The sequence below is a fragment of the Leptosomus discolor genome, chromosome 7, assembly GCF_034619465.1.
Source record: "Leptosomus discolor isolate bLepDis1 chromosome 7, bLepDis1.hap2, whole genome shotgun sequence".
Classification (NCBI taxonomy): Eukaryota; Metazoa; Chordata; class Aves; order Leptosomiformes; family Leptosomidae; genus Leptosomus; species Leptosomus discolor.
This window is the reverse complement of record NC_141397.1, coordinates 13,108,580-13,134,338: the sequence shown is the minus strand read 5'-3', so window position 1 is coordinate 13,134,338 and position 25,759 is coordinate 13,108,580. Positions and strand designations below refer to the sequence as shown.

The 25,759-nt window shown below is 39.2% G+C and overlaps 1 protein-coding gene across 1 annotated transcript in view; it reads left to right on the top strand.

The window, feature by feature from the left end:
- The window catches only part of RFTN1 (raftlin, lipid raft linker 1), an 86,594-nt gene that overhangs the window by 48,047 nt on the left and 12,788 nt on the right, over window positions 1-25,759 (top strand). The window contains exons 4-6 of the mRNA XM_086468267.1: window positions 8,129-8,552; window positions 12,454-12,657; window positions 21,981-22,096. Of these exons, the coding sequence (XP_086324393.1) occupies window positions 8,129-8,552; window positions 12,454-12,657; window positions 21,981-22,096 (744 nt within the window). The remainder of the gene's footprint in view (window positions 1-8,128; window positions 8,553-12,453; window positions 12,658-21,980; window positions 22,097-25,759) is intronic.

Here is a 25,759-nt window from a genome sequence, read left to right as displayed (position 1 = left end):
TTTTATATATAGTTATTTGTGTTTGTAACAGTATGGTAAGAATTTAGAAGACAAAAGTCTGCAATTTCCTAGAAAAAAAGAATGTGATAATTACTAATCTTGTAATTTTTTTTACTTTGGTTTATAATCGCTAAGAGAAATACTGGTTTCTATATAGCTGTTCCAGTATTTCTCACATCCTTCTCCTTTTGTTTGTCATTTCTTATTCTTCATCTCTTAATCTTTGCATTGAGATTTATTTTTAGAAGGAACAAAGAGATGCAGCTTATCTGTTCTGAAGAGCACTAGACTGCTGGTGGATTTCTTGACTGTTGCTGCAGTCTTACAAGGATCTCCTCTGTGAAGTCTCTGATTGCTCTGTTGGTGCCAGGGTTCCTTAAATGGTTATTGTAATCCTAAGCATTATTCTTTGCTTTAGATGTGTTTTAGCTGGCCTGTTCAGAAATTTCCTGCGGGTTAGTCAGAGCAGGTGGCAGTAAAAGACAGAAGAAGGAAAAAATTGAATCTTTAATATTGCTCAGAGGGTTGTTCTTCAAATGAACAAGCAGTTCCAGTTTACTTCTGTGGCTAGAAAATGATCCGTCTAGAGTACTGTTTATTACCTAGGATTACTTATCTAGATGCAATCTCAACCTCTTCTAAAATAATTTCCATCCTCAAAACGAACCCAAAAAATCCCACCCCAAAACCTTCACTCTCCAGGGTATTTGCAAAAGAACAATACAACATTTATTTCTTTAGCACACTAATGGAAACCATTGCTGAGCACTTAGCTGACTGCTTTGTTTTCTGCATGTTTTCAATGCAAACACAGCCCCTATTTTATTTTTTTTAAGTATTTGGATCTTAGAAGTAGATATGGTCAAGAAGCAGAAGTTGAAACTCAACATCAATGGTTCAGCTGTTTGTGATCTGCTGTGATAACATTTATTAAAGTGCATTTTGTTAACATTTTGTAAGTGTATATATAACAAGAGATGGTAAAAAATAGCATATACTGTATTTTGAACAGCCTGGTGTGAAGGGAAACATCTGTTCCTGGTTAAGCTTCTTTCAACTTGTGTTCTTTTGACTAAGCCCTGTAAGAGTGGTGTTGATATATATCTTCCATGGACATTGCAAAACTATTTTCAGGACTCTCCCAGGAGCCTGGTTGTGCTTTTATAATCCTTTGCCCCCAGCAGCTTTCAGAGTCATCCTCTTGACCAAGATAAAAATAGATGTTGTATGTAGTTGATGTTTTTAGTGATCTCACTTACGTCTGGTAGGAAAAATAACTTTTTTTTTTTTTAAATAACAAGAAATATGATAATATTTTATGGTGTGCTAAAATAAAATATGGGCAAATTGTTCAAATTGTAATTTTGGCTTTGAGTAATAGATGGCTTGATGAAACAATATGATTTAAAGAAATACTCTTTGGTTTATATAAAGATAAAAGAAAGTGTTCCCTGCAATTTAAATGTAAAGTCTGTAAGTTTGAGACTGAATTCTTAGTTTTTAAAATACTCCTGTTGTCCTGAACCTTTTTTTTTTTATTATTTTCAATGCTTATGACAGAGGTGGACTAAACCAGTGTCCCAGTTTTGAATCACATTCCTCCTAGTTGATGACAAACAAGTGACTGTTTTCTCATGTTCTACAAAGAATGCTGAATTATGTTCATCCAGCTAAAATGATTGTTAGATACAACACGCAACCATCCATCTCTGTAAATCTGTATTTTCCACTTGCTTATGTTCACCCATTAGTGTGGGAGTTTCTCTCAAAAGATTCATGCACGAGACATGGTCTGCATTTTGAAAATGCCTGTTCTCTAGAGCAAGCGCATGGACAATTTCCACAGACATTTTTTGACAGTGTCTATCAAGTATTTGGGTTGAGTGAGCATAGCTGGGTGCTCTGTAGCAGTTTATCCCAGGTCTAAAATAATTTTTAGGGAATAAATCTTAAATGAGGTGGATAAATTCAGGATTTCTTTTCAGTTTATGGCAAGGATGGGATGACACAGGTATCTTACATGGCTTTTGGGCAGGTACTGTAGTCACTGAACCTTTGTAGCCTGTGTCCAACAATGTTTGCCCTTTGCCAGCTCTGTGAAGGAACAGATGCTGAAATAAGATAATAATTTGAGAAGAATCATTGCACTCAAGACCACAGAGGATGAGACAGTGTGGTTTCAAGAACTGTCATCTAGTGAGATATGCTGAAAGGAACAAGTGTACTTGCACCACGCTGCACTACATGTTTAGTGTGATTGTATTGTTCTCGGGAATGAACGTACAGCTAACGCAAGCTGAGGAGGAATTTGAAGTTTTTACTCTCATCCCTGCCTCGGCTCCAGTAGCAGGAGACATAATAGCTTGCTGTAACTTAATATCTCTTGGCAGCACTGTCTTAGGAGCCCATCTTGCTGTTTTATTCAGCGTAGCAGTAAGTTGCAGTAGCTGCTTGCTTCCCTACATTTCTCCCTGTTCTGTTTGTAGCTTTCGGTTCCCTTTTTCAGAGGCTACAACCAATGAGCGTGTTGTCAAACTGCAAAACTTGGTTTCTTTTCCCTGTTCGGACAGATAAATGAGTAGCAGTTGCTGCTTTGCTATTTGATTAGTAGAATTATCTTTTTTTTGTAACGTAGTATTAGAGATGCAAAAATGCCAAAGTCACAAAAGTTTCAAGTAGTTTAGAAAGAACTAAACATCTCCTTCAGAACATTAGCGGAGCTTAGTTGGTCTTAAGCAGTAAACGCTTGATGACTGTTGCTGTCTTCTCAGGAAGGAGCATGTGAGACCTACAGAAAATGTCAGAGGCAAACTAAAAGCCTGTCTTCATTTTAAACATCTGTTTTCAGAAATGAACAAACTAAAAGGGAGATGTGCAGTATTTGTGATGAAACATGTGCTACTAAATATTAATGAATGAGGACATAGTTGGAAGACTGTAGTCTTGAACATCCTTTTCCAGTTTCAACTGCTGGCATGCAGTACATAGCATTCTCCTTAAACCACAAGATCATGTTCTTTGCATGAAGATCCCTGGTCTATGTCTATTGTCAAAGAAGATTTGCTTGAATCATAAAAAGAAGGTAGAAAAATACAGTGATCTTGTTTCTGGTGCACATTATAAGTTCTAACGCCTGTAATGTTGTTCTTTAAAAAATCACCACCAAATAAAGAGACAGAGAAGCATTTCTTTTATTGGCTAAGACAGTTTATGCTTGGTTTAAATAGATAGCTCTAAGCAAAATTAAACAGCTATTGTTTTGAAGGCCTTATTTTTGGCCATCAGTAGAACTAAGTAGCAGTCTTTCTGTTAGTTCACTGCAGAACTAACTAAATGCATCTCACCATTGGAAGATCGGTCCATTGCTCCTAGAGAATGTTTTTGTTTCTCCAGGTACATTTTGCTATGTGTGCTCTTCGTAAATCCTTTCCTTGGTTTGTTTTTATATTAGCAGCAGTCGTCTTTACTGGATTGCTATGACATTTTTTCAGTACCTTGTTATATCATGAACCATATAGCAAACCTATTAATGAATGTTCAGTCCTAGTGCCTGTGTTTTGAAGGTGTTTTTTTCCAGATCATTAGGAAGTGTAAGCTTTGAGACCATTTAGGACTGCTGTAAACTGGAGTCCCCTGGTGATATTAGTAAAACTGCTTTTCCTCTGGATGCATCCCAAAAATGTCCAGCTCCTGCCATACAAGAGTTAAGAGAAATTCCTAACACTTGTCTTAGTAAATCATTTGTTTCAAAATTCTTATCCAAGAGAGAGATCCTCATTATTACATTGCTATGCATTATTTCCCATTTATTGTGGGTGGGAATACTATTCTGAGCTTGTGGGAAGTGTTTGATTTGCTGTGTGCCATCCCATGGGACAAATGTACAGACTGCCCCTGTAAGCAATTACCAAAGCTGACAAAAGTTTGTGATTCTGTTCAGCATGGGATCTATATCTGTGAGCTTCTGTATTTGTAAGTAGTACCATCACGATCGCTATGAATTGGAGATTATTACAGAGCTGATAATGCAACAAGAAACACAGAATTACAAACAATATGTGGACTGTACAATGAGCTTGCAAAGTGTCTTTATTCTAGATAGAATTGAAAAGAAAACCTGTATGTGGCTGTTCAAAATGAGTTTCAACCTGGAATGTCTGCACTTCTTTCATGGCTGTGAAGCCTGTAGTTTAAAAATAAGTAGTTTCCAGAAAAGAGGATTTCAACCATACTGTTGCCAGGTGTGGTTTTATAGAGCAAGCTTTAAATTAGACTGTCAGCCATTTTCTAATTAGGAAGGGAGCCTTCAAGAGAGCCAGAAGTATTTAAAAAGATGGAACATACATTTGCTACATCAACATAATGTTTAGTGACACTGCTTTGTGCTGCTGACAGTTCCATTTTTTCCAAATACAGTATAAAAATAGCGGTCAGTCAGTTCTGAAATAAACAATAACACTTCACAAATGTTAAGAATGTTAACACGAGTGCCCCAGCTAAAATTCAGTTAAGGTAGTGACATTTGGGTTGGACATGGTGCTTGTTCCTCTTGCTGCTAGAGTTAGTGGGAGATTTGATATTTATTTCACAGATAGGAGAGGCTAAATCTGTCATTTTTTTCCCCTCAGGGAAAATGCCAGGTTTTTAATCAAGCAAATTATAGGGATGACATTAAATTCTGTAACTGCCACAGCCCTCCGTACACATGAAATTTTATCCCTTCTTTAAGCAGATTCTATTTTTAAACTGTTATAAATCAAATTTGTTGCAAGCCAGTTATAAATTAATTTGGATGTACCCACTTGGGAGTTTATCCAGATTGAAATAAATAAATTCTGCTTCTGTTGTCGAACAATAACATCTTTCGTGATGGAGACCTGTTCTTGTATTTGTGGTTAATATCATCCAAGCAGCACTTTATGAGACAAGAAAAATGTTTCTGTTCCTATCTGGGGAAAGAACCAGAGACTTTTTAAGAAATATTTTTGTAATTTCCCATTAAAAAATTTCCCAAGATGTAAAGAGCAGGTATGTAGCATATTTAAAATACAAGAAAGGTCAGTGAAACAACTGAAGTTAGTATGGATCATGTAATGTAAGGGCATTTTTAATCTAGCTTTTTTTCTGATGTGGTAAGTGGTGGAGAGGTAGTTCTACTTTTTATGCTTTTTCCTCTCATTTAGTCATAAAACATAGTATGACAAGGACCTTTGTTAGTACTATAAACTGGCCCATAGACAAGTAATTGTAGTATTTACCTGATCTGGAATGTGTTCTGGGTTACCCTGTCAGAGTAGCATCATGTTCTTCCCGTTCAGTTCAGCTTTATCCCTGCTTTCTCCCATGCATTGCCTTCTTACTGGTTCCCAATTCCGCATCTGCTGAGATGCTTTCTCCAAAGGCTGGAGCAGACAGATCTGTCTGTGTGTACCAGGGCAGGATGCCTCAAAGGGTCCGTAAACTGCAGGTGGCTGGTAGAAACAGCCCTTCTGCTCTGCATAGCTCCTCGGCATGACCTGTCCCGGTACTGAGGTTTGGGCTTAAGTCTGGGGGTTTGTTTTTTATAATTCAAATATTCAATATTTCAAATACAGGAAACAGGAAATGTGAATGTATGCTGGATGGCATAATTCATTCTAGATGTGAAGGTAACTAAAATGTTGTACTATTTAAGCTCTCAACAGGATGCTGAAAAATAGAATTTTCTTTGTAGCTTGAAAATGTTCAAGCTTTATACTTTATTTATGATGAGAGCTAACCTGTTCATGGTTCTGTGGAAAGTTGGAAGGAAAGACTGTTTATGTCTGCTGATACCTCACTTTGCTGTTCTGCAGCTTACATTGCATTGTTGATGTAACATTTCCTGCTAAATTGACTTTATTGAAAGTAATGGGATGCTTGGTTCTTCCTTATGTAATTGAAAAAATTTGAAATATAGGTTTAAATAAGATTTTGTAATTTGTATACTGCCAATTAACTTGTTGGGAAAGGGCCTTGAAGATACAGTCTTTTTTCCAATCTTTCTGCTAAACGTATTAGACTAATACAGCTTAGACTATGATTCAGTCCTTAGTTCCTCCTATTTCCATTCTGAGAACAAGAGCCTCCGAAGAAAAACATCAGCGTCATGTATTCCTTAGAACAAACACATTTTTTTTAAGTGAGCCAAGACTGCAAAACATTGCTACAATAGCTGTGAAAGCTTTCTCATCCAAATCACAGCATGGGAGAGTCCATGCTATAGATTGACAAGCAGTCTTTATTGACCAGGACCAGCATAATTACTACATATGTGCTATCCTCAAACTCTTAACAGTTGCATACTAGTTAAATTTCTGTAATTAGCTGCCCTGCAGCCTACTAAACAAATGTAGTGATGTGTCTGTAATTAGTGATAAGAGATGAACTGAATTTGTAGCTCTATCATTGACTGTATAAAAAACTATTTGTAAAGTTACAACAGGGAGTCAGAATCATTAAGCCTGTTATGAATGCATCTGTCATTGACATTCACTTAAATATTTCTGAGCAAGCTAGTTTCATGCTAACTTTCTTTGTAGACAGATATTCATTTGGTCAGGATACTGCTGGAGGTTTTTATTTGGAGGTTATTGTCCTCTTTAGCAATGAGCTTTAGTTAAGTCAGCGTCCCATGTTCGCCAGGCTAAACACCTGTGAAGACCATTGCCTTGTTTCCTGGAGAGCTCTGTTTAAGTTCCTGTGATCATGAAATCAAGAGTTAATTTAACATGGAAAATATAATAGTGGTTTGAAAGAGGAAGTTCTTGTTGATCAGCTGTCATCTGTAGGTTTGTGCGTTCAGAACAGTAACACGTTACCAGGAAGCAGATAATTCATTTGGAAAAAAAAATTCTGGGTAGGGAAGATGCAGAAATGAGCTTCCTCTTAAAAAAAAAAAAAAAAAGCCCACCAAAAAAACTTGTCCAAAATTCTTCCTATTTACTTGCTATTGAAAAAAAGGCCTGAACTGTTTCACATAAGTTCATACTAAATTGAGCCTTGGAGAATAATTAAGACACATTAACTCTCTGGAATGACATGGTATGCAGAGAAAATGAAAGTACTCCATTCTCAAAGCATTTTGTTTTGAAATATTTATGTGTGTTTAGACTTTATATTATATGAAGAGTATACATTACATGGAAACCTTTCCTTTTCAGTGGGGGATTTTGATAAATGAATTGGCACTCAAATGTTTTCACAGAAATGTGGCTCTCGCTGCACCTTCTCTTGGGTTTGAGGAATGTGAGGTTGGTGATTTGAATGGATGGTGTATCCGTAGTGCTGAGCCTGTTTAAAAGAGATTTCTCTTTCTGCTTCACCACAAACCTTCCTTAGTTAATTCCGGCTTTGTTTAATTGTCATTACTACTAGCACAATTTTTTTTTCTTAGGATCTTTTGTGATTTGATTCTTTCATTTTCCTCCTTTACCTAAAATGCAGAGGATTAACAATAGCGCCTCTTAGTTTCCATTTTTCTTCTTCTTCTTCTTATCTCATCTCACAATGCCTTTTTCTGTTCTGAGTTCTCTATCTTCCCAAAAGAGATGTATTAAAATAGCTTTATTTTTATGTACTCATTATGTGAAAGTTTGCCATTTGTGCCTCGATACAAAATAGGACAAACAACAACTGTTGTTATAATGGTGCATATAACAGAGAGAATTAATAACCTTTTCCTTGCATAAATGTCATAATCGCACATCGCACACCTAATACAGCAAAAGGTGTAATATTAAGTCCATGATTTCATACGTTGACACTAAAACTTTGTGTGAGTAATACCACTTTTGGTAATTTAGCATAAATAAACTTTTCAAACATACTGTATGCCTTGTGAAGAAATACGTAAGCATTTCCTCTCTCCCCCCTCCCCCCCTTTTCTTTTTTGTCTCCACTTTCGCATTATTTCAGATGGTTTAGGGAACTTTTAATCCTGCTTCTCTTGAATGTAATTTTTTATGTAAATGTAACATAACAATTTCTTGTGATAGTGGACAAAAGTAGCAAAATGACATGCTATCTGCTTTGAAGGGTGTTATTTTCTGTATTTCTATTTAGCTAAGACAGCTTGACAGTTAAAAATCTAATCTTCTCTGACTTGTAGATTCAAGATGCTGCAAGTCAAGGCTTGAAATTTGTTGGAATTATACCTCAGTACCATTCCCAAAAGAACTGTCTTGTCAGCACCTCCCTGACACCCGCCAGTAACAACTCTGTGCAATCAAGAGATAATAAAAATGTTTCAGATTACTCTGAGGATCATGCATCACCGGATGGCGAGAAAATAGATGGCATTAATGGATGCAGTACTCCAGCACCAAGTGAGGAAAGTGCTGACCAATGTGCCACGTCCAGGGAGGGCTGGAGAGGTGAAGGACAGGCTACTGAAGGGCTGAATCTCAAGTCTGCGAATGGAAACGAAGAACAACTTCAACACACGAACCCAAGTGTAACTGAAGCAGCAGACAAGCCAAATGGACTTGCAGAGAATGAAACACCAGCACAATGCTTAAAACCACTTACTGGCAGTAAGTATTGTAGTGACCTTTCATACATAAAAGCCAAGTTAGAATTGCCTCAATTATGTTCCCAGCTCCTTTGGGGGATGGGGATTTGGGGAGGACCTTACCTATGTAATAGTGAAGAAAAGATGCACCAAATGAGCCACTTAACCTGATTTCAACATGGTTACACAGTTCACGACGACTGAGCGTAATTCAGATGGCAGATGGTGAGATGATATAAGCCCTGCTAATCTGCCTGACAAGGTTTTGCAGCAATAGAAGGAATAAGTCACAAAGCCTTATCACAGTTAGCCCCTTTGTAGCAGGTGAACAGATAGCTGAAATTAAACCACATCAGGAACAGCAGGAATATATGTGATCTGGACTCTGAAGTCTCCTAGTATCCTATAGTCAGGCTGGGGTCAGTTCTACGGTCGTGATTGTAATTACTGGAAAGCAGCAGTTATTTTTGTTAATGCTCGTGTTTGCTAATTCATAATAAAGGTCCTCTTGGTAGTGGCACTCCTAATAATTTGCCTTCTATTTCCGTTTTTTTTTTTTTTTGATAAGATTATTCTTCATATACCAGTTTTCTTTCTTTCATTTCTTTAACATATTTCTCCTTAGGTATGCTTTTCACTTTTAAACGTCATTTTATGCCATCAAAACCCAAAAGCCTCAGCTGAGGTCTCAATACCCTCCTTAAGGTGTTGGTTGCTTGGAGGTTATTTCAGTAGCAGGAATTGTAGTTCAAAATAGCATGTAGACCAGGGTAATTTAGAAAATGAAGAGTCATCAGAAAAAAATACTCTTGCCCCATTTCCAGTTTAAACCTCAAGATATTTTTCTTTCCTATGTTTGCTTAAATCCTAGAAAATGGTGTGTACACTCATTTCTCTGGCCGCTTTGCTTACTTTCCTTACAAGCTACAAATGTACGTAAGGAAATTCCATCTATGTTCCTTTCTGCTGGTACTGTCCTTGACTTTAATTTATCCCTATTCTTTATGTCTTACATAGATTCAGTCAAACAATCCTACCCCTTGGGATTTTGTATATAGGACTGAGAATGACTTTGCATTGTACCCTCCTTGGGCTATTGTCTTGGTTTCCGTTGCATTTTGGTGTAATTAGTTTTTTGCCATCAGGTTGGGATCACACTCTAGTAACTTTTCACCCTATTTTCTTCAATTTTTGTTGGGCAAGGGAGCACCCAGAATCAGTCAAAGCATACCTATTACTCGAATAATTTGTGCTGGTTTACACTAGGTCTTACACACTATAAACCTCTCTTAGTTTTGTAGTTCTAAATTGGTTATCTCCGAGTCTAATCAGACCAGTTCTTTCTCTTTTTATATACGCTGTCTTTGAGAGAGTTAACATAGCACGTTTAATCATCTTTTTGATGCTATTCTTCTCCATACTGAACAGTGAAAATCTTTTGCTGCAAGTAACCGTGTTCTTAATATTTCTGCATAGTGTGCAGCTGATCACCTCCAATCTTCGCAACTTCTATCTGTCTGTAACACCCCAGGTTTTTATTACAGCTACTGAGTTGCCAGATAAGAGGCTTTATTTTAAAAATGCATTTAGTTTCCTTAATTATCTATCTTTCTCTGAGTGCTTTTTGGCTTTATTTATTTCTCATACTTTTTTTTTAATTGGTGGCTTATGCAAATACTTTCCAAGACTGAAGGCGTGAAGGCCGTTTTATGTGACAACTCACCTATAGTAGGTTTTTTCCCAAATCTATGGCCTGTACAACATCGCTGATTTCCTTATTACTCTTGTATGAATTTTTGTTATTACAGCACTCCCTCTTCCTCCCATGGAAAATGTGTTTCAGTCTTTGGCACCAGTTCTCCATCCTTCCTTGGGAACATGAAGACACAAAGCATCGGGTGGTTTGTTTTTTTTCCAGTCAGCTTACTTAGTCTGTAGGAAGTTACCACTCTTGAACCCCTTCATCCCTACATAGAACTCCAGAAAAAAAAAAAGTAATATTTCTTACTATTTTGTTCTTTATTTTAGGTTTTACACTATTCAAGTGTTACTTTTATGTTTCGTCATTTTTTTTCTGAATATTTTGTAGAGCTCATTCACTTTCCCTTGTATTAAAGGGCATTTCAAAGCAGTGTTGAAAATTATTTGCCTGTGAACAAGGCACAGATATTCCAATGATGTGTCCAAAAGTGCTGTGTTACCTAGAAGCAAACTCAAGGTGTCTTTGTGTCCATGACTGAGCAGTCAGACTCAGTGAAAACTGTTGTCTGGGTTAGGGCTGTTGTAGTGTACACTTGATAATGGTGACAAACCAACTCAACCACTGAAAGACTCCCACACATCTTAAATGAGTGTTGCCAACAGTCCAGTGTCAAATCCAAATTATCATCTCCCTATGGATTTTCACTTCCATGATTTGCTATTGTTAGTATAATGTCCTAATATGCACCAGAAAGGTCTCCGTTTCCACATGAGTATTTCAAGGGTCAGAATCAAGCTGATCATGGAATTTTTCTGTGTATGCTCTTCTGAGTTAGGAGTATCATAATTTTGTTCTTTCTAAACAGGTGATAAACAGCAAGAGGATTCGTGTTAACAGTTTATTCCTTCTTACTCTGTTTGAATCATGGTTCGTGTCTGAGATCATTAGGTCTCTTTTTCATGTTTGGTTATATCGTGAGCTTCCTGCTCTCTTCTTCAAGTGCTGCCAGCCTGTCTCTGAGCATCTCCCTTCTAATATCTTTTTCAGTTTACACACTACTTCTTGCTCGGTGACGGTTGCTAGAGAGCCATCTTAACATTTCTCTTGACATCTCTTTCTTTACTTTAATGCTTGAGGTTAGAATGTAATAACTTGGAAACAAGAGTTGCTCACTGAATGAATGAATTTCATATAATGTCTTTACCTTTTATATTAATTTATTTTGTGAGAATTTTTGGTGTTTGGAAGTCAATAGAAATTGTACCATTGATTTCCATGTCCATTAATAAGTAAAATAATAATGTAAAAAAAAAAATTATCCGTAATTTTATTGACAGTTGTACCTCTGTGGGAATTTGGAAGGTGCACCTGCACTTAAACTTGCTTCCAACTTAGGGCTGTGAAAGCTCAGCTTTGCTGGCAACAATGACTTTTTTGTAATGGTAAGCTTGCCTTATATGCTCCTACAATATACTAGAGGAGATACGGAGCCGAGTCTAGAAAATGTTCTCATTGTTAAGACCCTTCACAGTTCCACTTTCAGAATTCATTTGCTGTTGTGTTAATGTCTCACCTTGGCTCAGACCCAGAGTAAATCAACGAACGAGCTAGCATAGTCTCTACATTAATGATTCATTGCATTTTTTTTAGATGAGACTACTACTTGCTGGTTCGATGCCATTGTATTATCAAAACCGTTATTTAAAACTTTAGTTTGATGGCCATGATCTACAGAATGCAGTACCTCCTAAAGCTGCAGTAAGATTTTGTGTTCAAACTGTCCTCAGCGTCACAGTTTTTAACAATTATTTCAGTAGAAAAATAAAGGTACTCCATGCATTAATTTTTAGTGACTTTGTGACTGCTACAGTACTTAAAGCAGTTTGTGGAGCATATTTTCCTATCTTGGTTTACACTGGTAACTCCAGTACGGGGGTTGTGCATTAGTACTCAGGCATTACTGTATTTAAATGTTTTATTATCAACAGTGAAGCTGTTATTGGTAACAAATATCGTAACAGCAGTCAAAATACCGTACTGGGTTTTGGGACCCTACTGTGTTGGACACTGCAGAAATGTGTTAAGGAGATAACCACATCCCAAAGTGTTTTTTGCAGTTGCACAGTGTAATCGGGCGTGGGCAAACAGTGAGTTATGCATTGTTTTAGCTGAAATATTATGATACGGTTTTTGCATTACTCCATTTTTTACTTTTTGGTAGAAGCAGAGATCTTCGCTCTCTTCAACAAGCCAAAAACCCCACAAAGATGCAGCCAGTATTATACAGTGACTATCCCTATGAGGATCTCCAGGAATGGGCAGACTGTCAACAGCTTAGAAGCAAATTGGCTGGAGCACATGACAGATCACTTCAGGAAAGGAGGCTCATTGGTAAACGCCATCTTCAGCCTTGGAATGGTAAATGGTATGGAAATTACAGAAAGCATTATGCTGTGATTATTTTCCTTTCTCCTCTAATAGACATCATTATCTTTGAAGAGAAGACATTTGGGAGGTTCTTTAATGTAGGCTTGGGGCAGATTTGTTTTAGATCAGCCTATTTCAGTGAAATGGACTGAAAGCACAGGAAGTATTTTGTCATTTGAATAAGGAAAACAGATCAAGTATTGTATTTTATAAACATACTAGAGATGATCCTGTAATTGCAGAAATATACAGAGTTCATAACAGTACCAAGTAAAATGAATTAAACTAATAAGATTGTAAAGCGGATGACGTTAATGGAAGAGTGGCTTTCCTCTTAGCTGTCCAGCCACTCACTGCATCTGGGTCTGATTGCAGGTCCGTGTAAGGACCCTCCAGTTTCATCTGGCCAACACGTAGTCAGTTACTCCCAGCTCTTGCAGAGACCCTTTCTGCCTTGATACCATAGGGTTTTACAAAATTGTCTTCTGTGTTTGTTTTATCCTAGTTAGTGTGTTCGTATGAGTGATGGATAAATGTTGGTCTTAATTTAAGATTAAAAACCAGATTTTTGCATGTTGCGAAAATGTGTGACTGAGTCCATCTTAATACTGAAGCCAGTCTGTGCTACACTCGTGGCTACCATGGTTTTGAAGACAAGCCTGCTGTACAAACAAAGACTTCGGTGTGTAGTGCGGACCTGAGACACAGAACCAAAGGACCATGAGAGCAAACCAAGGGAAGTACTTGAACATAAAAATATTGAAGTTACAGCCAGGTAATTTTACTGGAAAATTGCATGACTAGTATACTTCATGGTGAAAGTGCTTACGGCTGAATCTTTCACCTAATTTTGGTTTGTTTTGCATTCTTCAAAAGGAACGTAGTAGCTGATAGATTGAGCACTGCTACTGAGATTAGTGGGTTGGTGCCTTAAAATTATAGGGGAACTGCTTCCAGAGCATTTTCTTCCCATTTTGCTGCTGGTCAGAATTCAAGGACCCGTGGTAAAACAAACAGTGATATGAGTCAGTTCTGGTAAAAGTCAATCAGGAAATTAACAGGCAATCCTAATTTTTCATTTTGCAAGCAAGTAGCGAAAAAGGAAGGTCTAAAGTTCAGCTGATGGAATGCTTTCGCACAGCTTCCTGGAAAGCCTTGTAATTGCAAGTTAACTTGCTTAAAAACAAATAGTCATTTACTTTATGTGTATAAATTGCAACTGATAGAAGCAAACCTAATTGGCTCTATCAGGCTCAGTGTTTTCTTTAATAAAAACTGCTTATCGGTGCACTCTAAAATGCTTTAAGCATGGCATTTTTCTGTTATTTAAACTTCTAAAGTTCATTTACATAACAGAGGCCTGGGGGAAGTTGATGTACTTGGACACCAGAGTGAGGAGTGCTGGATAACTGCCTGGGGACACAGATAAAGTACGCTTGAATAATGACAGTAAAGTTTCAATGCAAACAGGACAACAAATTATGTAAAAGTGGACAGATTCTGGATTAAATTAGATTAGAGATAGAACCATAGAATATTAGGTTGGAAGAGACCTCTAAGATCCTCAAGTCCTACAATCAGCTCAACACCACCATGCCTACTAAACCATGTCCCAAAGTGCTGCATCAGCACAGTTTTTGAACACCTCCCGGGGTGGTGACTTCATGACTTCCCTGGGCAGCTTGTTCCAGTGCTTGACCACTCTTTTGGTAAAGAAATTTTTCCTGATGTCCAACTAAACCTCCCCTGGCACAACTTGAGGCCATTTCCTCTTGTCCTATCACTTTATAGTCGTGAGAAAGACCAACCTGCACCTCAGTACAACCTCCTTTCAGGTAGTTGTTGAGAGCAATAAGGTCTCTCCTCAGCCTCCTCTTCTCTAGGCTGAACAGCCTCGGTTCCCTCAGCTGCTTCTCATAAGACCTGTTCTCCAGGCCCTTCACCAGCTTCGTTGCCCTTGAAGATGAACATTTTTGTTAGCATTTTACAGTTATAGGAAGAAAAGGTTTAGAAGTCAAAAAGCCAAGGTTTGTAAAAGTGTATTAATTGTTACCTTAAAACACTGTGAACATGCCCATGCTATTAGAAGAACATTTGCTAAGAACATCTGTAAATTGCTATTGGTTGCAGTTAAATGTTTATGATTTAAATCCTAAAATTTTCCTATGCTGCAAAGGAACATAACAGCTTTTTAATTCCTATGCCAACCAGTATGAAACAACCCAGGGTAGGGAGGAGAGAAGAAAGGTTGAGGGCTTCTCAGCTTCTTACTTTTTTCTAGTGTTTTATGGCAGCCTGTCCCAGCTCTTCATAGCTCGTCTGTTCACTGATTAATCGTCTTCCAAATTAAGGTAATATTAGCATACTTTCTTTAATTGGTTATATCACATTTCTTTGTTGTGGGGGGTGGTTTTCTCTTTGGCTTAAAGTACAAATTCATTATTTTGCTTATTTGACTTAAAAGCAGGGTTATTATCATCTTCTTTTCCCTCTTGTCCTTGGGATTCCCAGTGAAGTGAAGATTTCCAGATTGTCAGTAGTCATAAATCTGTTTCTTCCTTCTGCCAACAGTTTAATAATCAGTCTTTAAAAGAGTTTTAAAGTTCACTGATAACAATTGTTTCTTTCTGCTTATTGTACCAGATAATTATAAACAGAATTATAACACAGTTGCGAATTACAATATGTAAACCACGCAGAGTTACACCATATATTAAATGTATTCAGATTTTGCTAGTAAGTTAGAAACAGCAGCTTGCTTGATCCTTGAATGTGCTTATGTTGACAAATTACAGTTACTTAAATTTGGAGTTCAGTTACTTGCTGGTGTTTTTCGTCCAACTCATGTCATTGCTAATTCTGCCTGTAGTCTGAGGCGTAAACTGATCCTGCTAGTGGTCTAAAGTGATCATAGGACTTCACCCTTGCCCTCTTCTAGTGAGAAGTGGAGACTGTACCAGCAAGCTGCAGATTAGTACCGTTGCAAATGGAAAGGATGTAACAGCTGGGGTCTCCTTGTTTCGTGTAACAGCAAGTCTTCAATCAGCAGTGTAAGAAGGAAGGGAGATATTTTGATGCCTTGACAGAGTAATCACAAGCCTGCTCATCTTTAGTTGTTTTGAACTGCAGGTCTTTAAATGTCCGGCATTCTTGTATTTTACCATTCTGTCTGTGAATTTCCTGTCTTTCAAACTTAGAAAAAGCCAGCCAACCAACCAGAAAACATTGACAGTGCTTAAAGACAAAGCAAATGAAACAAAACATGAGTTGCTTGGAAGAGGAAAGTAGTCAGGTTTTTAGAGGGTCAGATTGATTGTCTCGATTATATTCGCACTGCCTCTGACAGAGATGAACCAGTGATGCATTTGGCCAATTATAGTCACCTTATCCACTGAAGCGTCTGAGATTTTTATCATCCATATGGAATTATTTTCTCTGCCTGTACTGAAGGCGAAAAGATTCAGCAGGAGGGAGGAATATAAATATGACACAAAGGCCAACATTCAGGTCACATGCCACATAAAGCCACAGATAGCTGGTTTTCCTCATTGAGAGCATCAGCAGCCTAAAGGTTAGTTTCCTGGATAAGGGGAATTTGTACTTTAAAGGCAACAAGGGGAAAATTGTTGCCCACTAGGAAAGCTGTCATGGTAAGAAGGAAATCTTTTCCCATATACTTCTTGTAAATCGGAAGCAAGAACATCAAGATAGCTTTTTGTTAACCGAGCTGCATCAAATATTTATACAACCCAGGGAAAATAGCTTTTTGTGCACAGTAGGATACCTTGATAAAAAATGCAGTGATAATGGAACATTTTCAGAGGAAGGACAGTGATTGTAACCTTTATGTTCAGAGCCTTTTCTCTAAGAAAGAGTGAAGTTATGTCAGTTCAAGAGTAGAGATTTGGGAAATGATGCCACAAACAGCGAAGTCAAAATGTTTTGTTTTATTTGCATTCCTTGCTGCCCTATTGCAAATGAACTAACATTTGGAATTCTAAAGACCTTTTTAATGTAGGCTAAGTTCCAGGAGCTAAATCTGGTTAAGCAAGAGATGACCAAAAGAGAACACAACTGCATCAGAATCAGGAAATACCTTGCGTGAGGAACGGTGGAAACTGGAAAGACCAACTCACCGTCTAAAGCTGATCTTTGTAGATAGGTTGGGCAAGATTCAGCGGAACGAATGTAGGCATCTGCCCTGCGGGTATCTGTGTATGAGTTGTCACCCAGAAGTGCCATTATAATCAATGGAGATCTAGGCCTAGACCAATATAGTAATTGGGATTTGTGTTGTGATCCGCCTCATCCTTCATCAGATATATAAAAGAGATCAGATAGATTAGAGTTCATGATTTAGTGACAGCAGACCTAGATAAGACTGAGATACTTGGTGCTTCCTTTGCCTTAGTCTTCAATGACAGAGTCTTCCAGACCTCTGAGCTTAGAGGCAAGGTTCAAGGAGGTGTAGAATTAGCAGCAGTGGGTGAAGATCAAGACAGGGATTGGCCGAATGGTCTACATCCAAGGGTGCTGGAAGAGCTTGTTGATGTCTTAACAAGGTCACTTTTAGTCATCTTTGAAAGGTCATGGAGATCAGGGGAGGTTTCCAACAGTTGAGAAAGGCAAAGGTTGCCCCATCTTTAAAAAAAGGCCAAAAGGACAGTCCAGGGCCCTACAGGGTGGTCGGCCTTACTTCGTTCCTAGGTAAATCATTGAGTAAGTCCTTTTGGAACACATTTCTGGACACATGAAGGAGAAGAAAGTGATTTGGAACAGTCAGCATGGATTTAACAAGAGTAGATCATATTTGATAAAACTTACTGTCTTCTGTGATAAAATGACTGGATTTGTGGATGAAAAGAAAGCAGTAGGTGTTACTTTGGGTGAATTTATCAAGGGATTTTGACAGTGTCTCCCATAATATTTTTGTGTCCAAGTTAGGACCCTGCAGCCTAGATGGGATGACAACTAGATAGATGAAAAACTGGTTGCATGGCTAGGCTCAGAGGTTAATAGGTGATACTTTGGCCAGAGTAACAATTGGAGTACCACAGAGATCTATCCTGGGACGTATTGTGTTTAACAACTTTATCAGTGATGCAGAGGAGGCAATGGGGCTTGCTTTTGTCAAAACTGCAGATGATACTCAGGGGTGCAGTTGAGGTTATTCAGAACTGGGCTGCTGTCCAGAGGGACCTGGGCAAGCTGGAAGAACTTGCCAGCAGGAGCTTTTTGAAATTCCATGAGGACAAATGTCCTGCCTCTGGGAAGGGAGAGGTCCTTTTCACTAATCCAGGCTGGGGACTACCTGGCTGGGTAGCAGCTCTGTTGAAAAGGTCCTGGGAGATGTTAGGCAGCAAGCTGAAGCTAAACCAGTGGCATGCCCTGGCAGTAGAAAAGGTAACAGTATACCAGGCTGTAACAACAAGAATATAGCCAGCAGATAAAAGACAGTGATTATCTTCCTCTACTTGGTGCTCGTTAGGTTGCATCTAATGTCTCCAGTTTTTTACGCCCTCCCCCAAAGGGGGCAAGGAAGATGTTGGCAAACTGGAGCTGGTTTAGCAGAGGGCCAACAAGATAGTCCATGGCTGGAGTACTTGTCCTGTGAGGAAAGGCTGAAGGAGCTGAGTTGGTTCAGCCTAGAGAAGGGACAGCTTTGGGGGACCTAACAGTGCCTGGCAGTGCCTATGAGGAGACTATCAAGAAGATGGATCCAGGCTCTTGACTGAAGTGTATGGTAGGAGGATGAAAAAAAAGATGTACATAAATTGAAACAAGAGAGGTTCTGGTTGGATATAGAGAAAAACTTTTTCATCATGAAAACAGCTATGCTCTGGAAAAGGCTGCCCAGGAAGTTGTGTAGTCCCCATACTTGGAGATTTTCAAGGTGCAACTAGATATAGCCCTGAACAATCTGGTCTGCACTTGTATTGAACCTGCTTTGGGCTGGAGATTGGACTGGAGACCTCCTGAGGTCCCCATCCACCTGAATTATTCTATGATTCTATGAAACTGGATCCTGAATGAAAGAATGGTTATTTCTCTCCATCAGTTGTCAGGAGAGCCTTGGATGACTAACAGCTGTAGACCTCTATATCATAAATATCTGATGTTAGATTATGTAAATCTCTGCTTGTGGGCCAGCTCTAGAACACGTGACTGTAGACTTAAGTTTCTCTTAGAGCTAGAGCATCAGTGTGATAAAGGTATTGGAGGCAGACTCAGTGCATCTGTCCATCTCCTTGCCCTTCCACACCTCTGTGTAAGTTTCCTTGAAATTCCTGCTGATCTTGACACCATAGCATGTGTGCCTTTTCTCCAAAAAATGACCCCATTAGGTCTCTTTCTGCTGCTTTCTCCTTTCCCCCAATTATTCTCAGCATCCCAAATGCTTCACATGTGAAGGAATTAATAATCCGATTATTCTTCCCTTTACCTCCCCCTTTTCTCTGGAAGAGTAGTAGATGACCTATAAAAGGCTGTAGCCAAGGTGTGAGAATTGCCAGACATGCATTCATGGCATGAAAGTTTATAATTGTAGTATGACAGGTAGAAAAGATGTTATGGTTAAGAGGGAAAATCTTAATGAGCCAGTTTCTCTTAGAGAGTTTTTCACCAGCATCACTCTGTTGGACACCAGTATGCAGCAGCTGTCTCTCCCTCATAATTTTTCCCCTTCCATTTTTCTCATTTTCTGTAGATTTCTTTCCTGGCCAAAAAAAATAATGGATCTTAGGATTGACTGGATGTAGCATTCAACAGTAATCATTGTACATCCAACAAGGGAGCAAAGTCATAGAACCATAGAATCATTTAGGTTGGAAAAGACCTTTAAGATCATTGAGTCCAACCATAAACCTAACAGTGCCAAGTTTATCTGCTGCCTGTAGGGTCTCATGAGCTCAGCTATTACTTTCTAAAACGTTACATATGTGCCATAATGTTCACATATGTGGAAACTGTGAACTGCATGAGTGGAATGTGCAGCAGAGTGAAACATAAAGGATGATTTACGAGTGAGTGTAAACACACGCATGCTGGTTGTGTTTTGATCGCTTATTAATTAGCTGGCAAACGCGTGGGGAGAGCTCAGGCTGCAGTTGTGCCAGCAGTGCGACACTGAGTTTCGTTAGGAGAATTGACGACACAGGAGCAGTACACCAACGCTCTATAAAGCTTCCTGGCAAGAGCTGGATGTCTGTGTCTAGTAGGGATCTATGTGTTTCTGCTTTCAGCCTTAGGTGCTGTCCTGTCATCCCTGCTTTGGAAAATTAAAGGGTTATTGTGCATTCTGCATCCTAAAATAGATTTGGGCATGGGTTTGGGTGTTGGAACATAGTATATTGCACGGAAGTTGAGTTGGTTCCCACTTTGAAATGTAGGGTTTAAAAAAGTGCCATTTCTGAATGAAATATGATAATTAAATCTTGTAGCCATTTGTATGTGGCAAGTTTGTTCTCCCTGTGTTTTCTAAGCTGTAACCCAGATACTTAGTGATCTGGCCTGTTATTTCACACAAAAATGTCTGTTGTCCTCACTTGGATGAGAAATCTATCTAGATGACAGGAATTACTGCTTTGTAGTCCAGCTCATCTTCCTTGGAGCAGTGTGTAATACTGGCTTGCTGTAGTGGTGAGGAGTCTTCATCTCCCTTTATTCTAAACAAAGTTACAGGAAACCTGCCTGGGGAGACAATGTGAAAGTAGATGGTGTCCTTTATGCTTCTTTCAGTCTCCCAACAGAATCACAAGGAGAGTTCCTATTAAATGGTTTACAACTTTTTTCCTTCACAACCAAACTCAAAAAAAAAAAAAAAGCCGTGTTAATTTAGATACAGGTATTTGCATCTACTCACTTACTGCTTCATGACTTGATTGAAACTGCAGCAAGAGAGTAGTGGACTGTGCATACAGAAGCAGGGGGGTAGGCAAATGCCTGACAGCTGCAGCAACAGTCTTCTACAGTGTGTTTGTAGACATAAGCCTCCGCCTGTAGGAGTCTAGTTTGTTGTGGGCTTTGCCCACGACAAATCTGTTATTTCCAGATAATAAATTGAATTTAGATCATACAATGACATCAGATCATATAATGACTTAGAGCACGTCTGCAAGAGGTAAGAAGACTCTTAATCCTCTTCGCTGCCCCCTTTGTGAAAATTGGTTCTGAGTTTGACCTCGTAACATCCACCAGGGAAAGCAGAAGGACCTGATGAAACAGGTAAGCACTTACCCAGAAGACTCTCTTGTCTGTTCAGGAATCTGTCAGTTTGGCGTGTGTGATTGCATTTCGAAAACCTGTATCATAGCAGTGCAAGGAACATAATTTTCCTAAAAGTGTAAAGAGACTAATGCAAAGTACAACATTTGGGGAGGGGATGAACCAGGTCATTCTAATCACTCTTACTGGGTAAATGTATTATTTAAACTAGAAAGGCTGAAAAAGACGCTTTGTGACAATGTGAGAGGAGTTTTCTGTGTTCATACTTACAGTTTTTCTAAATATAATTCTATTGCTTCATGATTTAGCATATTGTAGCAAAGAAAGTTAAGTAGATTTTTTTCCAGTTATTGTGATTCTGCTCTATCATGGAGGTGACAAAACTTGAGTTCTTGCGTATGGGAGTGATTGCTGGTTATGGAGTACATGGCTAAGTTGAAGGAGAAAGGGCTGCTCAAGTAACTTTGATAGTATGTGTTGTCTGAAAAAGGCTGGATGTGCTGGGAATACAAATGAGAATAGCGAGCCACTAAGCCAGATGGTCAAAATGCCTTCATAAATTGATTAAATAATTATGAACGTATCTTTTCTTTCACACCATTCAAATATGCCAGATCATTGTTAGTCCATGTAGATCACAGTAACTGCAACGACTGATCCATATGTAGGGTTCTTACTTGTGTGAATGAATGGGTATTGTCATTAATGTCAGTGTACCTTCAAAAGCCCTTGAAAAGTTGACGTAAAACATAGTCTTTAGCCCCCAAAGTGCGTGTATAACTTCAAGTAGGTGAGCAGTACTGCTGAACTGAGGTCTGAATTAATTTTACCTGCTTAAAATGGAAGCTGTGTTTTTTTGAGGACAAACTCTGGAATAACAGATTGGACAGTGAGGTTTGCTATTAGAGAGTAGGATGGCTCTTAAAAATGCTAGAGATCGTAGTCTCATTCATTTAATAGAGCTGGACTATCAAAGGAAGGTTCAATCACTTTTTTTTATTAACATCCTTAGAAGAATTTGTTATTAATAAATTCAGATGCCTAACTACACATGAGGTGCCTTCCATAAAGCTTACAGATAACCCTGTGTTTTCACAGATTCTTTACATGGGACAATGGATGGAGTATTTCTCTTTGAAGATGTTGCTGTGGAAGATGGTAAAACCATGCAGGGCTATGATGCAATTGTTGTAGAGCAGTGGACTGTCCTGAAGGTATGTGTGCAGTTTTTCTTCTTTGATTATTTTGTAAATCAAAACACCCCAAGACTGTGAGACAGATTCTCACGTGCTGATCTGTGCTTCAACAGCACCAGGCAGGCAAGCGAGGGAAAGGAAAGCAACATAACTGTAACACCAGTTAACCGCACACTAGGTTTGTACAATGCACTTTTGATTTTGATAATCTCTGTGCTTTATAGGGGTGTGTGTGTGGGGGGGGGGTGTAGGAAATGTGAGTGATGGTGAGCAATGAAACTGAGCTAGCTGAGTTTATGTCCCAAAAGTACAGGTGTCTGCTAGATTTACTGTAAAGAGGATCTCCATTGGTTGTCAGGGCAACATGGTCACACAAGTTGCTGTAGCATCACGGCTCTAAAGGCGGCAGCCATTTAGGTAGGCTTAGCTCAGTGGGAATGCACAGTAACTGCATTTGCTTCTGTCTGACCTCCTTCATATGCTGAAAGAACGGTATATTCTGGCTAGGTCCCTATAAACAAATCATGTGTGTCATAGATTGGCTTTTTACTGTTCAAGTGCACACTCAGGTCAGTAGAAACACTGTTTAGACCAGGTCAGTCAGTACCAATCTTCCACAGCAAGTTTGATACACAGATAAGTATTTGAAAAGCTGGGCTTAAAATTCTTTGCGACTTGAAGCAAAAAGATCGTGGGGGAAAAAAAGATACCATTGCATAACTCTTAGAAGTTTTTCTTTGTTTTATTTTATTACTTTTGACTGCCAGAAATAGATGTTATGTATCTATACAGGCAATGTCTGGTCTTTTCACTTGGAATATATTGTAAATGGTGTAAAACCCTAAGAAAGACAAGCAAGGCACACACATGCTAAAAGGATGGATTAAGGGAAAATGGGACAGATGCTAGACTGAATGTGTAAAATTCCAGGAGACTAAGGTTAAGAGTTTGGTTATTAGGTGATGACTTTGTAGTATAGCAAGAAATGGCCATATAATAACGGCTAGAAACTTCTTAACAGTGCAGTGTATTAATGACAGGTTTTCTTGTGCTAATGTGCATCTGAACAAATGATTCCTAGATTACATTTAATGTTATTTCAGTTATTACAGACTTGACTGGAAGTTCTTGTTCATTTTTAGGGTCAAATTATGGTGTTGTCACTCAGGAGCAAGGTTTTGTGTAATGACAGATGGTTCCATGAGTGCATTAGGTCAGTGCTGATCAAGAAGGCAAATGTTAAGAAGCTTTAATGTTAACCATATGTTAAAAGCTGTTAGGAAAGAATAGAGGCTGAAACAGCAAGCATATACTACTGTATAAGCGTGGTTTGACAGCACCTTGTTTCAGAAGGTTATGCAAATATTCAGAGAAGAGCAATGAGGATGACCAATGATAGAGACAGCTTCCATATTAGGAAGGCTGTACATGGTGTGTCCTTTCAGCCTGGAAAAGAGAAGAGTTGCAGGGAGCGGAGTAGGTAGAGGTCTAAATCACGGGAGGCATGTCAATAAGGATTGGCTGTTTGCCCATCTGTTCCAGTGTAAGAGCAAAGGGCTGTCAAATGGCACTAGTCAGGGTGTCTGTATTTAGCCCATATCTGGGGCTAAACTACAACAGTTGCTCTATCACCCGATGACCCCTCACCAGCCAGGGCAGGGAATTAGGAAAAGGAGAGGAGACCCGTGGGTTGAAGTGAAAAGAGATTTAATGAAACAGCACTAGTACCAACAAAGTTATACTCAGCCAAATGAGCACGCAGCAGTCACAATCAACAGGAGAGCAGTCCCAAGCAGCAAGGAGAAGCCAGAGGAGGAGCAGGAAGAAAAGGAACCCTGGCCAGAACTCCAGCATGAACCCCACAGGAGCTCCCCTTCCTCAGCAAACCTTCCCCCTCTATAATGACCATGACATGATAGTGTGGGCTGCCCCTGTAGCTCACTCAGGTCAGCTGCCCTGGCTGACTCAAACTGCTCACGGCCTGCCTGGCATGGCTGGGCTGGGGTTCTGTCCCAGCCAAACCAGAACAGGGGGCCAGGTGCAAAACAAATAAAAAGGAATTCAGGTAATTGTTTCTGCAGCAGATCTGTGGAACTCCTTTCTGGAGAATCTGCGAGTTCAAGAAGTTTAGATGGGTTCAAGCGGAAGCAATGGTTGTTTTTTCCTCTGCCATATCTCTGTGTTTATACAAGCATTTTAATTCAGATCAGGAGTGCATTTTTGAAGTGAGCCCCCTGATCCTCCCCGCTTAATATGCCTCACCTCACATCACAGAATGGTCTTGTATTGCACAAACTGGATTCCTTTTGGTAGAAATTAAGCCAGATTTGCTGAGTGGAAGTATGCTAAATATTTGGGGCAGGTATCCTATATTACTCTTCCTTAGCTGTCACTTACAGGCATGTTGGAGACAGCTTTCTGAGTTAAATGAATTCTTGGTCTGAATCAGTCTGGCTCTTAGATAACCACTGAAAAGTTCTCTGTCTCAGATGGATATTACAACAATGTTCTGCATAATGGCCCCCCCACACCTCTTCGTTTGCTCTGTGTGGACACAAGGAAGTTTGTTGGAAGCTACATACAAAACAAGGACAGCATCTGATAATGGGGATCCTGCAGTGGCAGAGTGGTGACCAAAACACTAGGACACAGCAGAAGAGATCTTCTAGCAGGGCCCCTTGAAGTGTTAGAGCCCTGGTAGGTGGAGTATCATTTCCTTCAAATCTAGCAATTCCATGCTGGAGACACAGCTGGTCAACAGATTAAGGAATCAACTTCCCAGTGCCATCTGGTGTGTCACGAGATGCTGTACTGCTGCACACCATGTCTGTGTGAGGGCTAATGTGGAGAATCTCTTGTTCCAGACATAAGATCAGAACCTGACTGATAGCATATACACAGCTTGTCGGTATGATCAGATTATTCTCTGCTGTAATTTAAAATTTGGATGCTGGATGTTCCCTGGCAATTTCTCTCTTCTGAGATCAGCTGCCCCTCTTTTGGGAACATTACAAACGTGTACCCACCAACCTGAAAGTGGAAGAATATGGAGAAGACAAAGCCTGCTGAAGGAAGGAGGTTGAGGCGTTGGGGAATTCTTGCAAAGGTCTAACCCGTTTGGAAGAAGAGCAGAACTGACCACCTCTGTTTTCTCCTGACATTTAAATAACTGCCTGGATATTTCACATCTCATGCTTTCTGAGACATAATAGGCATAAGTAGGTAAAGTCATCAAATGAGTGAAAGAAACACTGGAAGTTGGGGGCTCTGTAGGCACTTGCCCACTGTTGTACCCAGAAGACCAAGGCGCCTCTCTGTTAAACCCTGTCGGAATTCACCTTTATTTACCATAGAAGTGGAATAATGCAGTGGCAGAGGAAGGGACTGTAAAATGGGGGGTGTAGAGGGAAGGAGATGGAGTTCAGTAGTGACAGAAGATATCTGAAAGCCAGTAAAGGCTTTGTTTCTGTTATGAGTACTTCAAAGTATAATTATCACAGAGATAATTATGGAGCAGTGAAATGACTCATTGATGTAGACTTTCTTACATTTTTTTGGTATAGGTTCAGCTCTGATCTAGATTAACCTTTTCCATTTGTCATTTTCATTTGTACCAAGGCAGTGGAAGAAGCCCTGATGGGCAGCATGACATAAATGTGTATAATGGAATCTTGGTTTAAA